Source organism: Pagrus pagrus (genome assembly GCF_965226575.1).
Source record: "Pagrus pagrus genome assembly, chromosome: 2".
In the NCBI taxonomy this organism is placed as follows: domain Eukaryota; kingdom Metazoa; phylum Chordata; class Actinopteri; order Spariformes; family Sparidae; genus Pagrus; species Pagrus pagrus.
In genome coordinates, this window is record NC_140186.1 from 33,492,753 (window position 1) to 33,508,372 (window position 15,620).

General features: G+C 41.6%; 1 protein-coding gene across 3 annotated transcripts in view; it reads right to left on the reverse strand.

The window, feature by feature from the left end:
* LOC311269777 (glutamate receptor 2-like) overlaps nt 1–15,620 on the reverse strand; it is a 78,789-nt gene that overhangs the window by 15,312 nt on the left and 47,857 nt on the right. For 2 of the 3 annotated variants that reach the window (XM_084374181.1, XM_084374180.1), the window contains exons 17-18: nt 9,644–9,758; nt 154–288 (exon numbers count right to left, since the gene is read on the reverse strand). In XM_084374181.1, the coding sequence (XP_084230307.1) occupies nt 154–288; nt 9,644–9,758 (250 nt within the window). Of the gene's footprint in view, nt 1–153; nt 289–8,574; nt 8,690–9,643; nt 9,759–15,620 lie in introns of all 3 variants that reach the window. The other variant, XM_084374182.1, reaches the window with a different exon arrangement.

The window sequence follows — 15,620 nt, forward strand, 5'->3', positions numbered from 1 at the left end:
TGAGTCATTGTTCTTAATTGTTGTTCTCAGTCATTGTTGTATGTATGGTCCCTTTCAAATAAACTGACAAACTGATTAATAAATATGACGTTAATTTTAATTATATTCAAGAAAGAATGTGAATTAAAACTGATATCTGAAAACATAACTCACCTTCATTTTTTTGGCCTCAGCACGGCTCTTGTAGCAGAACTCTACCAGTGCTACCATCATGGCCAGACCCAGACCTCCAACCAGGATGTAGAAGACTCCTGCTACATTACTGAGAGACAGAGCGCTGGTCTTCTCCTAGTAAAAATGCACAGAGGGAAAAAAAAAGGGCAGGCAGACAAAGAAGTGTTTTGTGAGATGCTGTTTTATTAACTGCAAACTTTAATGACTGAAACAGTATCAGTGAACCATTTAATTTTCTCACAGTCACAGATGACTAGACTAAAGGTGACCTTAACACATTTATACACATTTAAAACATTCTTCTTCTCTATTGGTTTTACTGTGTTTAAGTCAGTGTATAGCCTTGTATGTGCTGTTTATCATATACTGTATGTTTACTGATCATCTTGTCAAGAGTGTTAATTCTTTAAGTCCTTAGTCCTTAATAAATTAAGTAACATTTACGTTTTTGAATACGTTATGATAAACGACAGGAACAATGGAAAATGTCATATATACTGTATCATTAATCAGTTTGAAATTTAACTTTAACATAACACTACACTTCGGCCAGCGTTGGGTATGGTCGGATGTGTGATTTGTTGGACGGTAGCCATCATGCACATGCTCAAAAGCAAGTATATCAGCACTTAAAATTGGCTGGCCAAACAGTTATCTGGCTAGCTTGTCATGCATCACTGTGCTCAACAGCCAGTTACAGCCTGCAGCCTACATCAACATCAACATATGGCCATTAAAATGGTAACTGTATGACCAGCACTTTTCCTTTTCCTTCATCCATACTGGGTTAACCTCCAGCCCACACTCGGCCACCATAATGACTACGGTTCTCCACCTCTGTGCTTACAGTATCATATTAGTGACTTTCCTTTGCCCCCCCTACAGGTGGTGGTAAAAAACAAAACAAAACAAAACATTTTCATCAGCATTTGTAGTGCCGCAATGACTGCATAAAAAAAATATATATATGAAACTTATATAATATACAGTAATGTCCTGTCTTCCCTGTATTTGGCTGGTCCACAGAGTCAGCCCTTCAACCGCAGTTGTATGTGACTGAGTGTAACTGTGTGTGTGTGTGGAATTGGGGCAGACAGCAGAGCGTTTGGGTTTCCTGATTGTTCTTTCAAAATGAATCAACTGTTGTCTATTAGGTAATCAGAGGGCCTTACAGTGAACGGCCTTCAGGGAGTCTAGCTGGGAGCTCTAGAGGGCACTTTTTAGGTTCAGCCGAGGTGCTTTGGTTGGTATAATACAGAAAATCAGTGGAAGTACCGAAATTTGCAGATAATTTGTGTCTGCGAATTTATCAACAAATACAAGGCACAGATATACATGCTCCGATACCAGTAGTATTAATTTCTCCTCTGTTGCTATCATTTTTCAGTACTTGTATTGAGGTATGGGGTAGAGCACAGAGTTAGCACATAAAATAACAATCACTCTGACAATAATACTCAGTACAGACATCCACAGATTTACACAAAGCTCCTTCCCTGATGACTGGAAATGTGTCACTATCACACCTGTCTGTCAATCTGGGGGCTGCCTTGATGCCTGTAACTATAAGCCAATAAGCATACTGCCAATACTCTCACATGGAGAGACAGACGTCATCAAACAAGTGACAGCATTTTTTTAATATAAACAATTTTCACAAGTCATTCCACCAAAACTTGTTGTTATATTTTCGAACTGTTTGTGACAGACTGCGTACCAACATGAAGTGAATAATGGGTGTTCTACTAGGGTCGCTGTTCTGGTGCTGTTTAGCCTATATATTAATGATCTCCCTCAACAGTGCTATGATGAAGACCTGCAAATGAATGCAGACAACACTGCTGTATACACAAATGCAGGTACAGTAGAGCTGGCAAATCCAAATGTAAAATTGAAACAAAAGGTTTGTCTGTTTGGGACAATCTTCTAATGCTGATATGTTCAACAAAGGTAAAATAATTGACATAGTCCTTGTATTTTAAATATCTCTTCTAGGGCTGCATGGTATTTGAATGTCATGGTGTTAACGTGTTGATGTACGGACATTCATCGAGCATGGCATTGGAGAAGAGGATAATAACCACTAATCTTGGCCATTTGTGGACAAATAGAACTGTACGATACCAACGCAAGACAAAGAGGGAGCTCTTGTGGAGGAAAGTGAGTGAGGAAATCGGACCACCTGTCATGGAAATACTGTATGTCTCAGCACAGCATCGCCCTGATTGATCCGAACTCCATTCAGGGAACGAGCATTTTAAAAGTTGTTTGCTTGTCGTTTTGCCAACAGACCTGATGAATGCCTAATGAAATTCAGGATTTTTACAAGGTGGTATTAAGATGTTGTTATTTCGGCGCCCCTTCTGATCGACCTCATGGGACCTTATTTTCAGAAAAAATATTGTACAGTAGTCAATGGGGAGAGATAAAAAAATGTTTTATTCTGTTTGAACTTTGCCATGAATCACACATATGATGTATGTCAATTTAAAAGATGATTTTCCAAGTCAAGAAAGTCGCAGTTTGTTATAAATAAAGTAAAATACCATCTGGTTTTATGTAAACCGCTCAGTGAACTACATCATCTCGCACAACATTCATAACCACCACCAACATCGCCAACTCGGCACAGAAAAGGTACTAAAAAAGATGAAAATCACAATAAAACTGGCCATATATAGCTGTAGTTATGTGAAAGGTTAGTTTATCAGTTCTGTGAGTAAGATAATATATAGCTCTACAATGTTTAAGTTACTGCTTTTGGTGAGCGTTCAATGAGACAACGCCAATGACGCGTCTGTTGGCCATGTAGTCTTTATAACTATGTATTTTCATTAGTTTTATGACAAAATGTGACTTTCTCAAGTTGAAAATTGACAAACATCATATGTGTGTGATTCATGGCACAATTCAAATGGGCTAAAAAAAAAAATATGTATTTGTCTTTCTCTACCATTTCACTACCATACAAAGTTTTCCCCATGGTCCCATGGGGCAAACCGGAAGGTGACTTATGCTCTCCATTAAGAAACTGCCACTCACTGCAGACAGATGGGAAGAGAACTGGGCTCCAGTCAGCCTCAGGTACCGTTGGAAGCTGTCATCCAAACGCAGCTTCAGAGGGTGAAATTCACCAAGCTGGCTGCCACACATATAACGCAAAGTGAATATTCTCTTCACGTTTGGTCTGAGCGTACCATTACGGCCCATCTGTCTCCAGTGAGTGGCAGTTTCTTAACAGTTGTGTTAAAATCAATATAAATAGTAACTGTGACCAGCAAGTAGACAAAGACTGAATTAATCAGTTTTACCACATCTGGAGAACCAAAAACAAAGCAAATTTGCTGTGATCTGACTGCAATAAATGGATCAAAAGCACGCAGAAATAACATCATCATAATGTCAACTTGTATGAAGCCTGAACTGATGCCTTGTCAGGTTGGTCAGCTAGACAACAAGCAAACAACTTTTAAAATGCTCATTCCCTGGATGGAGTTTGGATCAATCAGGGCTATGTTGTGTTGAGACATATTTCCATGACTTACCAGGTAGTCCGACTTTTTTGCTCACTCTCCTGCTTTTTTGTCCTGTCTCGGCAGGAGTAGATGTGTTATCGTACAGCTCTGGGTGTCTGCAAACGGCCACGATTTGTGATTATTATCCTCTACGCCATTGCTGTTGATGAACGTCTGGACATCAGCAATCAGTGTGAATGTCAATCCCAATAGGCTTTTGCAACATAGCGTCATACAAAATCTTTGCTTGAGTACAGTTTTTTCAACTCACAAAATGTGTGAATAATGCAAACTTCACATCATTCTCGCTTCCAAGCCTAAATAAACACAAATTTGCATTTATTTGCGTCTTTTCATTGACATTGCATGTTATCTAGATGCGCAAATAACTCATGTTTGATCTGAATGCCCCGTTAGATTTAATTTGCCTTCATCGCATGTTCTGCGATATATAAAGTATATATAGTACTGTTATATAAAATTATGGTAAGGACCATTACAGCTTACAAACACTAAAAATGGACAAAAAGCCAATGTTACTGAAGAAATAAAATTTACTGAGCTTTGGGAATTTTAGATTGTTTTTAAAATTGTGTCTGGTTTATAAGATTTAAATGGTTTGACCAGTTCTCCACTACGTGACTTTGTGTACACTCTCTCAATAGAGTTTAGTAGTAACTACAGAATATCCTTTTGCTGCACTGCATTTGGACAAACAACTTTCTCTGTAACAGTTACAAACCACACTGATAGATACATGTGAGGAGCTGCAGCTTTATTAGGAATAAACAAAATGAACCTGAAAAGTCTATTAAAAGCTCAGCTCTGCACTCACTGATATTGACATTCCATCTGACACTGTCCCTTTTAAATACATTTAATAAATAGAAAGAGCAGGGGGCATTAACAGATAATATGAATAGATCTATTAACAATTAAAATATGTTCTCTTTCTAATCAAAGATCCCAAGATATGAGTGGAAAGTATTGTTCCTGCAATTACATTTATAACCTATTTTTAAACTAAAGGTTAGCTTAACCATACCATGCGATCTGTTACTTCAGTACACTTTAAGAACAAATGCTTTTGGGACAATTCACATTATAGACACCAACCCTGTGACAAATTGTCCACAATTTACCATGCACGGCCCCACCATACACTAGGTTTTGACAAACTCCTGCACAACTGCCCTGGTCAGTGCTGCTGTCTTCCTCTTGTCAATACTAGATGTAAACTGATTGATCTGGACATATGCAGAGTATTTCTCTTGTATCACGACCCATACGCTGTTGACAGTGCATTCAATTCAACGGCGTCTTTATTATTTCTGCCATGCATATTACTCTAAGGTTTCTCACCTCTTTACAGAAGGACTGTTGTCAACATAGTTCTCCCAGTTGTCACCAGATCAGGTGTTACTTTATCAATTAATCTATTCAAATTTTCCGTCTCATACGGCTGAGTCATTGCTCTTCTGTTACTGGTTTTCAACAAAAGTTGTTGTGAAACAGGTTGTGCTGGAAGGTATCCAGCACTGTGAAATCATATGCAATTAGTTAATCTGGCAAGTCATCAACCAAAATTGAACTGCATGGATGAAGCTCACTTTGCCGCAGGGAGTGAATGCCCTGATCATGGCAGTTTCAATTAACTAATTTTAGTTTGAACCGACACCTTATCGTGGTGGAGGGGTTTGAGCACCTGAATGATCCTAGGAGCTATGTTGTCCGGGGCTTAATGCCCCTGGTAGGGTCTCCCAAGGCAAACAGGTCCTAGGTGACAGGTCAGACTAAGAGCGGTTCAAAAGCCCCTTATGACAGAGACCACAATGAGGAAGTTCACGTCGCCCGGAATGGCGTCACCGGGGCCCCACCCTGGAGCCAGGCCCGGGGCTGGGGCTCGCAGGCGAGCGCCTGGTGGCCGGGTCTTTGCCCACGGGACCCGGCCGGGCACAGCCCGAAAGAGCGACGTGGGCCCGTGGGAGGTCAATGATCGACTTTGTGGTCGTGTCATCTGACCTCAGACCTGGTGGTGAGTTGGATCCGCTGGCAGGGGAGGAAGCTGGATAGACTTGGCAGACCTAAACGTACTGTGAGGGTCTGCTGGGAACGTCTGGTGGGGAGGTCTTCAACTCCCACCTCCGGGAGAGCTTTGACCAGATCCCGAGTGAGGCTGGGGACATTGAGTCCGAATGGGCTTTGTTCTCCTCTTCCATTGTTGACACGGCCGTTCAAAGCTGTGGCCGTAAGATCTCCGGTGCTTGTCGTGGCGGCAATCCCCGAACTCGGTGGTGGACACTGAAAGTAAGGGATACCGTCAAGCTGAAGAAGGAGTCCTATCGAGCCTGGTTGGCTCGGGGGACTCCTGAGGCAGCTGACGGGTACCGGCAGGCCAGGCGTGCTGCAGCGCGGGTGGTCGCGGAAGCAAAGGTTCGGGCCTGGGAAAGGTTCGGGGAGGCAATGGAGGAGGACTACCGGTCGGCCTCGAGGAAATTCTGGCAAACCATCTGGCGCCTCAGGAAGGGGAAGCAGCCCTCCACCAACACTGTTTACGGTGGAGGTGGGGAGCTGTTGACCTCGACTGGGGATATTGTCAGGCGGTGGAATGAATACTTCGAGGATCTCCTCAATCCCACTGACATGCCTTCCATAGAGGAAGCAGAGGCTGGGGACTCGGAGGTTGATTCATGCATCACCCCAGCTGAAGTCACTGAGGTAGTTCGGAAGCTGCCCAGTGGCAAAGCACCACGGGTGATTGAGATCCACCCAGAGTACCTCAAGTCTCTGGATGTTGTGGGGCTGTCTTGGCTGACACGTCTCTGCAACATCACGTGGCAGTCGGGGACAGTGCCTCTGGACTGGCAGACCGGGGTGGTGGTCCCTCTATTCAAAAAGGGGGACCGGAGGGTGTGTTCCAACTATCGGGGGATCACACACTTTACCTCCCTGGTAAAGTCTATTCCAAGGTACTGGAGAGGAGAATTCGGCCGATAGTCGAACCTCGGATTCAGGAGGAACAATGCGGTTTTCGTCCTGGCCGTGGAACATTGGACCAGCTCTATACCCTCCGCAGGGTGCTCGAGGGTTCATGGGAGTTTGCCCAACCAGTCCACATGTGTTTTGTGGACTTGGAGAAGGCATTCGACCATGTCCCCCGTGGCATTCTGTGGGGGGTGCTTCGGGAGTACGGGGTCGGGGGCCCTCTGCTAAGGGCTGTACGGTCCCTGTACGACCGGAGCAGGAGTCTGGTTCGCATTGCCGGCAGTAAGTCAGACCTGTTTCCAGTGCATGTTGGACTCCGGCAGGGCTGCCCTTTGTCACCGGTTCTGTTCATTATTTTTATGGACAGAATTTCTAGGCGCAGTCATGGGCCAGAGGGGATCTGGTTCGGGAGCCACAGGATTTCATCCCTGCTTTTTGCGGACGATGTTGTCTTGTTGGCTCCTTCGAGCCGGGACCTCCAGCATGTCCTGGGGCGGTTTGCAGCCGAGTGTGAAGCAGCTGGGATGAGAATCAGCACCTCCAAGTCTGAGGCCATGGTTCTCGACCGGAAAAAGGTGGCTTGCTCCCTCCGGGTTAGGGGAGAGATTCTGCCTCAAGTGGAGGAGTTCAAGTATCTTGGGGTCTTGTTCACGAGTGAGGGAAGGATGGAGTGTGAGATTGACAGGTGGATCGGTGCGGCGCCTGCAGTAATGCGGTCGTTGTATCGGTCTGTCGTGGTGAAGACAGACCGGTCAATCTACGTTCCTTTACCGGTCAATCTACGTTCCTACCCTCACCTATGGTCACGAACTTTGGGTCGTGACTGAAAGAATAAGATCCCGGATACAAGCAGCCGAAATGAGTTTCCTTCGCAGGGTGGCGGGGCGCTCCCTTAGAGATAGGGTGAGGAGCTCCGCAACACGGTAGGAGCTCGGAGTAGAGCCGCTGCTCCTCCACATTGAGAGGAGCCAGCTGAGGTGGCTCGGGCATCTGTATCGGATGCCCCCTGGACGCCTCCCCCGAGGAAGACCCAGGACACGCTGGAGTGACTATGTCGCCCGGCTGTCCTGGGAACGCCTTGGGATCCTCCCGGAAGACCTGGAGGAAGTGTCCGGGGAGAGGGAAGTCCGGGTGTCCCTGCTCAGACAGCTGCCCCCGCGACCTGGCCCCGGATAAGCGGAAGAAAATGGATGGATGGATGGATGGATAGTTTGAAATATTATTGTTGCTTGTGTAACCAGGACCTTAAAGCCTCTTCTTCTTTCTGTATTAGAATATTACAAGCAACCAATTTCATACACAGCTATAGCTTCTTAATTTAAAAAAATATATATTTTAAAAAGGGACAATGTTCAATGAAAGGCTAGTTTTTATCAGCAGTCCTTTTGCCCTGTGTTCCAAGGCATCTTAGTTCACACTTTTCTCTCATATCTCCCACTTCCTCCCCTCTCTTACTCTTTTTCCATATTTTTTTCCTTTGCCATGGCATTGAGTGGGTGGATTGGGTGGTCCCAGCGCCCTCCAGTTTAGCCCACCAGTATTGACCTCCTGCAATAACCTTCATCATCCCTTTCATTACTCCATGTAACATGTTACAACACATCACCTTCTCTGTGTATCTAAAGTGTGAATCTAATTCTCTTCTCTTAGTTTTAAGACAAACCCTTGAAAACTCAAGCAGACAGACATTAACTTAAGTGTTAAAAAAGAAAGAGAATAATTGAATATTCAACAGGTAGATAAAACACACACACAGATACAGACACGTATAGACACAAAGGATACTGTAAAGTGTAGATTTGGTTTCATTTCACGATACATATAGAACCAACATCACGGTGCATGTTAAATGTGTGAAGAGACAGTGTGCTTGATTGATTCACAGACATATACAACTAACCTTATTGGTGGAATCCTTGAAGCCACACTCTCCTTTATCGTACCACCACTTGTTTTTCATCTTGTCTAGGGTCCCTTGCTCATTCAGTTTCAATACGGCAAGGTTTACTGGCACTCTTCAATGGGAATAACATAAATAACATCATTATCAATGTTATCTTATGTTATTAATTGGGCAGCGGTTCTCATATCTCTGGTCTCTGGTCTAGCAAACATTTCAGGGCCCACTAATGTTTTTTATTTGCAGGAACATTATCCGTCATTAATAAAACAACAGCTTTCCTTTCAAATGTTTTGCCACATTACTTTAAATTCAAAGAGCACGCCAAAATGCATGAATTAATCATTTTAACAGGACCGTTTAGAGCAAATATTTAATTTATCTTGCATATATTGTCAAATGCTATATGCTAACATGTTTTATGGCAGAGATTATTATAGCCCCTAGGAAGACTGTGTAGACCATTAGGTCTGCTATCACCATAATCAGTTGAAAAAAGCTGTTTATAATGAAGCACTGTGTTGTCAGGGCCCCTTTGTTTGGCCCCTAAGACAGAGAATGAGAGGCACTGCAGTGAAAAGCCTTTCTGCCTTTTTAGAAGCAGTATTCTTCCAGGCCAGAGCCGCAGATAAACAGAGTTTGGGGTTGCCCAAACTCTTTATCAACAGCCCTTCTCCTGCACTGTTGCTGCCATCTGGTGTGAGGTCACCTGCGTTGGCCTTGCCCCTGAAGGCTGCCTCAACTCTGACCTCCACCAAACAGGGTGCAACACATTGGTGGAAGAAGCAGCACAGACTACAATGCTACCTGTGGGGGATGCTTTTCAGAAACTGCTAAATCTAATGTCTTTACTGAATGTAACATCTATGAGAATTTTTTTTCTTCTTATATTTCTATGAAAGGCTAGAACTTGGTTGCTCACATTTCTACCTTTTGCTTTCACATGTGGCATTGTAACTGTGCTCCTTCTTTAGATTTTTTTTACACCTGTTAACCCATTGTTACCTTCATTTCTCTGTTTTAGTGTGAGTGTGTGTGTGCATGTGTGTGTGCGTGTGTGTGTATTAACCTTGCTCTCCCCTCCTCCGCTGCCGCATTCTCCCTTGTCATACCACCACTTGTTTTTCAGTTTGTCCAGCAGGCCCTGCTCGTTCAACTTTAACACCGCCAGGTTCACCGCATTTCTACACGAACACAGTAGCTGTTAGGTTCAGTTGTGGTCAGTTCTCCTGCTGGTATGCATGTTAGCAGCATAAACTCTTAATCCTTAGCATGAACATAATGCATACAGCTGGAATTCTTCTCTTTTCTGAGCAGCAAAACTAAGCTCAGCCTGCAGAATAACCATGGGAATAAGAATGTTGAGTCTTTATAAAGTTGAATGTTTATAAAGCTATAGGGTTGGGTTCTGATTGCTGGTTCTTGGTTGATCTGGTATTGAATAATGTCTCTCTCCTTAAGCATTAATATTAGCAAAGAACACTGTATAATGTTGTTTTTGCCAGTTAAAATATCAAACATCACCAGCTACAGATTATATCTAGCAATACAATTGTTGTGAATTACTTTCCTAAATAAAACTTGGTACTGCCTGATTAATGTAATCTTTGCAAGCTCCTTGGTGTGACTTTCCATTGAAGTACTTTGTTCTGTAGAACTGACCAACAGCTCGATCAGTTATTGTAACATTGTACTCAAAAAAATAATTGAGATCTGGAACACAGAATCTAGAAACATCGCGAAAAAAAAGGGTTCAATGGGGCAAATAAACAAGAGGTCAGCTGGTCAGACAGGTTGTAAACAAGCCAACTGAAAGGAAATACCAAGATCATATACAAAAAACTTCAACTGGGTCTGTTAACAATAATGGATGTTTACAACAGACAAACAGTTTGAGTAATCATTTTACCTTTTTCACTCATTTTCTATTTCAAATATTTTTTAACTAACCTGGGGATTAATTTACAACCTGTGCGATTATCTGTCCACTGTTGTATCTTTAGCCATTGGACCTACTTTTAATGATGTCACTATTTCAGTATAACTGTTGGAACCACTTGCAAAAAAAGAAAATGCACAATTAAGTTAAGGTTAAGTAATGCAGAAACGATTTGAAATGATTCAGATTGAATATGCTCTGAGCTCGCTGTTAGCCTGATTACATTCACTCAGTAAATCACTTGTGGGGTGATTCTGGCTTCCGGGGAACATTTGGCCATTAGTTGGCCATGGAGAAAAAAAGCAAGAGCAGTACTCTCAGAAAGCTGTAAGGACCTCATTGACCTCCGCTTACACCACACACAGGGATGGCATAGCTTCTGCAGCATAGAGGAGGCAGGGTGTTAGAGAGCACAGACGGGTAAATGTACAGTAAAGCACCCCATGGCCTTGGGCAAAAACTCTGTCACTGCTGTGGCAGCTAAAAAAGTGCCCCTGCAGAATGTTACGCGCAAAGTTCTCTGTGGTTCTATCCATCAAAACGATAGGTTTTTATCATTCAGACACATATTTTGCCTACCAGGGTATTGCCTACAAATATCAAGCCATCTCGTTTGGTCTTTCACTAGCCCCAAGGGTCTTGAGAAGACAATGGTATCCCTGTCCATGTTGACAAATACTGCATTAGAATATTGCATACAGGACCGTTTTAATGATCCGAAATTCAGGCAGTCAGGGATTCTGGTATGGTGAGAAATGATCTCAGGCATCTGTCATTAAAATTAACTGGGCAGAGAGCTTCATAGGACTAGTGCAATGGGCAGAATATTGTGTGGCTGAAAATAAACCCTGTCTAGTTCTGGCTTCTTGTGTCTCTCCCTTTTTAAGCCGCAGATCTTTTTTTTATTAAGTTTATATCTTTTCTTTCTTAAATTGAGGGATTGTCAATGGCATTTGGTCCCCGAGGCAGTGTATTTATTACTGCAACATTTTCTGCACTCTGCAAGGCACCTGATCAGGATTTGTTACTAATCCACTTTGGGTATCCATCAATGGGTAGCAGAAAATAATTCAGCTTCCTGCAGGCAAATCACTCACTATAATCTTCTGTACCAACTCTCTGGGCTTGATCTGTGAAAGGGGAACCTAAATGCGGCCCACCTGCCACTGCAGGTCATTTACACTGCTCAGAGTGCAAGAGCCTCCTCCACTCGCTCTCTCTACAGCAGGAGTGTTGTGAGTCTTAGCCCACCATTGTCTTTCAGTACCCTGTGGCCGAGTGTGTATCCTGCAAGAATTGGTATGAAAAGGAGAGGCCTTTTACACAGTTATGGTCTACATGGTGGCCATCTCATGAACAAAACCTTTACGTTTATCTCACCGGGCTGGACGCCCTCTCTCATCACCTGTTGCAGCCTGGTTGCCAGGATGTAATGTTAGCAGTCAACGTTTCTGCAAACCACAAATAATCCAAGTTTGTATGTTACAGGCTATGTACCATCTGTACAAAATGTGCAATATCACATTCACATTACATGTTTATTTCTTTACTTTCACATTTGGGAGGTGGAAGGGATTTTGGTGGAGTTATATATGACGATGCTGCCGTACAGGTGACTGGAGTTTGAGTCTTCAGCATTTTCAAGTGTCGGGCCATCTCTAGCCATGTTTGTGGCAACAACATCTGGGCGTTTTTAAGGAAACCTTGGTATATTTCCAGCTGTGTTTGTTGTGACCAAAACGGGTATTTTAAGCCAAACCATGGTGTTTTACGAACCATAACCAAGTGGTTTCTGTGTCTAAACCTAACCAGAGCATAAGCTCAGCATTGTGACAAAACAGAAATAGAAAATTAACAAACATAAGGTTGCAACATAAAGAAATGCAAAACTTTGACTTATCCGTGGTTTTGCAGAAATGTAGTTAAGGTGTGACTGCAACTGAATCCAGATTGTGTCCCTGGATTCAGTCTATAGGCACCCCATGGTGAATCATTCAGCTTTTCAACGAACAACATTCTCCTCAGTTTGGACTCTGCAGATGCATTTGAGCAGGGCAGGGGGATTCAAGAAAGCTGATCAGCTGTTTTTGCCCTGGGTCATTTCCCTTACAGGTGAGAGGGAAGCAATTGTTCTGCTAGAAGCTGTGCCATTGGATTGTGAAGGCTAAATTTCTGGCATACAGGTGTGATGCCTCACAGCCCCCTGAGGGTTTGAGGGCCTTTTCCACTAGAAGCATGGCCACTTTGTGGAAGTTGCTACTGAATCGATACTGCCCATGTGCAGCTCTAAACAGAAAAGAGAAGGAGGTGAGATGAGACGGCTCATTCTTAAGCTTCTTCCATCTGAGGAATTAATTATGCAACTGGTTACCTGTTGGGATTATATAACTATTAATACCAGGTTGGATCTAATCAATTCTATGTATATGTATGTCTCACACATATACATGTTTAAAGATGTGATGCACATATAAATCACCATATATAATTATATCATATGCCTCATCAGACTGCATCCAGAAGACATTATCAGCTAAAACGTCAAATATATGTGTTGTCTTCTGAGCTCTCAGCTGCTATCTGACAATATTGTAAAGGCTATGCCCGACATAAAGGCATTACGTTTGTCTATTTACAGCCTGTCCTGTCTACTTAAGATATCACAGGTAGCATGTTGGTAGCATTAAATGTGATTTCAAATTACATTATAATTTGGTAGTAGGGTTAGAATAGTATCTATCTGTAGAATGTTTTGTGGCATTGTATCCTATTTTTAACTCTTTATATCTATGATCTTGTAATACGGTGTTATTAGGATTTCCTACTTGGTTTATTAAAGTATATAAATATATAGTGGAATAATAGTGTCTAAATATAATATGTATTGGGTCTATATATATATATATATATATATATATATATATATATATATGCTGTCTAATTAGAGCATATCTTAGTTGCATGATGTCTTATTTGAGTATAATTGTTTGTTTACTGTCTAATAAAGAACATACTGTTCATAGTTTTTGTCTAAGTTGATACAAAGTATAGCTTGTTATGGCTTACTTGTGTATGTAAAATAGTTTGCCGCCTAACTTACATCAGACTTGCCTAGATCTGTAGACAACTCTGATATTTGTGCACCCAGCCTAGTGGGTGGTTTTGGGCCTTTCTTCTCATATCACCAGATCTTTTTGTTTGAAAAAGTCTGCATTTGCTGATTAGACAATCCAGCAGGAAGAACTTTTACATAATAGTAATGATGTAATAACAGGACGTAAAGGCGGTGACATTATTGCTTATTGTATTTGCTATTTTGAGCCTAAATAAATAAAGCAAGCTCGTCAATAGCAAACCTCGTGATTAATGAAGGCTGATGTTATTAAGACGTCTGAAACCATGTTCATTATGTGGTGTAAAATTGTTATCAATAACTAGGCCTGGGCTCAGTTCACGTTAGTCAAATATGGTAATATATCAGCAACTTTTTTGTCACTGAGTAATCATTGCTATATTTTTGTTTCATGATTTGAATGCAATTACTTTTCTAAATGCCAAATGATTGTGAGCACTTGAGTTCTCTGTTTTCTGAACTGAACCCGCCATTGACATACCATTTGTTATACACTTTCACTGAAATAGTGGAGGAAAAAACATTACATGACAACAGTCATACTAGAAGCAGAGACATGGGAAAAGATAATGATTGACAATGTTTGCAGGAATTCAGTGAATAATTCAACCAGCATTTAATAATTCAATTCAGAATCAAGAGTTTTCCTAATTTTAACTTGTCTCTAAAATGTCTCTGGTTCTACCATGCTATAGTAAACCAACAGCAGTCATACAGTATATCTACCAAAGTCTAGTGTTAAAGCTCCATTAAGCGATATTTTTTATATTAAAATTGAGCCAAATAATGACCTGCTTTTCTCACTAAATAAAACTTCATGAAATCTCTCATGAAGCAGATGAACGTAAGAGATTCATCTGGATGACACATTTCCAGCAAACAGTGATGAGTCTGACTAAGTCTTTCTAAATTCACTATAATTTTCAAAATGGACTGAAATTTAACTCAAATTAATTGTTTCAACCCCACTGTGTCATATTCATGATGCGTCATTTCATAATTCCACATCAAATGTCATTGTACTGTATTTCCTGGTTTTGTTAAGGCCCAGTGTGCAGTTTAAGACAATTCAAATCAAGATGATATGAGAGCCAATATAATCTCAGCTTTGCAATCACAGAAGTTAAGGCTGTTTCTTTTACTCATAGTATCCCAAGCCTATATGTTGTGATATTTTACTCATTATTGTGAAAGTTAAATTGTGATGATGACACCAACAGATTTAGAGCATGTTCACAATAATTTATCTTTTATCATCTACAATCATTCATTTGTCAGTATTTTGCTGCACTTTTGGCACCAGTGTAGGTTTGACTTCAGTGACTTGTTGGTATGATAACAGCTCCTAATAAACTTTAAGCCAACTTTGTCAAAGGTGAAAAATGTAACATTCCAGTAGAGGAATACTGCACATATTGCACTCGACTACTTGAGTCGAGCAGTAACAGGAGGCCAGTAGGGCCCCAGCAGATAACTACAGTCTCAGCACCCTTGAGTTAGTTATTGAGGCGAACCCATGCCGTGTTATAGACCTACAGTATATAAAGATGGATGACATGTTTCCACTTCCTCCCCTGTACAAAAATGAAGCCAAAATATCCCTGATACAGCATCTTTGGAGAATGTTTTTTTTTTTTTTTTAACATGCACTTGAGTTTTTGCTCTGGCCCATGTCCCATATGCTAACACCAAGTGGGAGAGGTTTGTGACCTATGTTGCAGCAAGACGGTCAAGATGTTTTGGCTTCACTTTTGGGGTTGTAAGGTCGTCTATCTTTTTATACAGTCAATGGTTATAAATCCCAATGGCTATAAACTTGATTAGTTAATATACTGGACTATATAAGACTAATGACTATGAGTTACTACTGCCTTTGGTGTTAAATAATCGCTTAATGTAGCTTTAACTGCAAATTTGAGTAATACAAGTAACTGTAGTTGTTTTAAAACATTCTGCTGAAGAAAGTTAATTTAT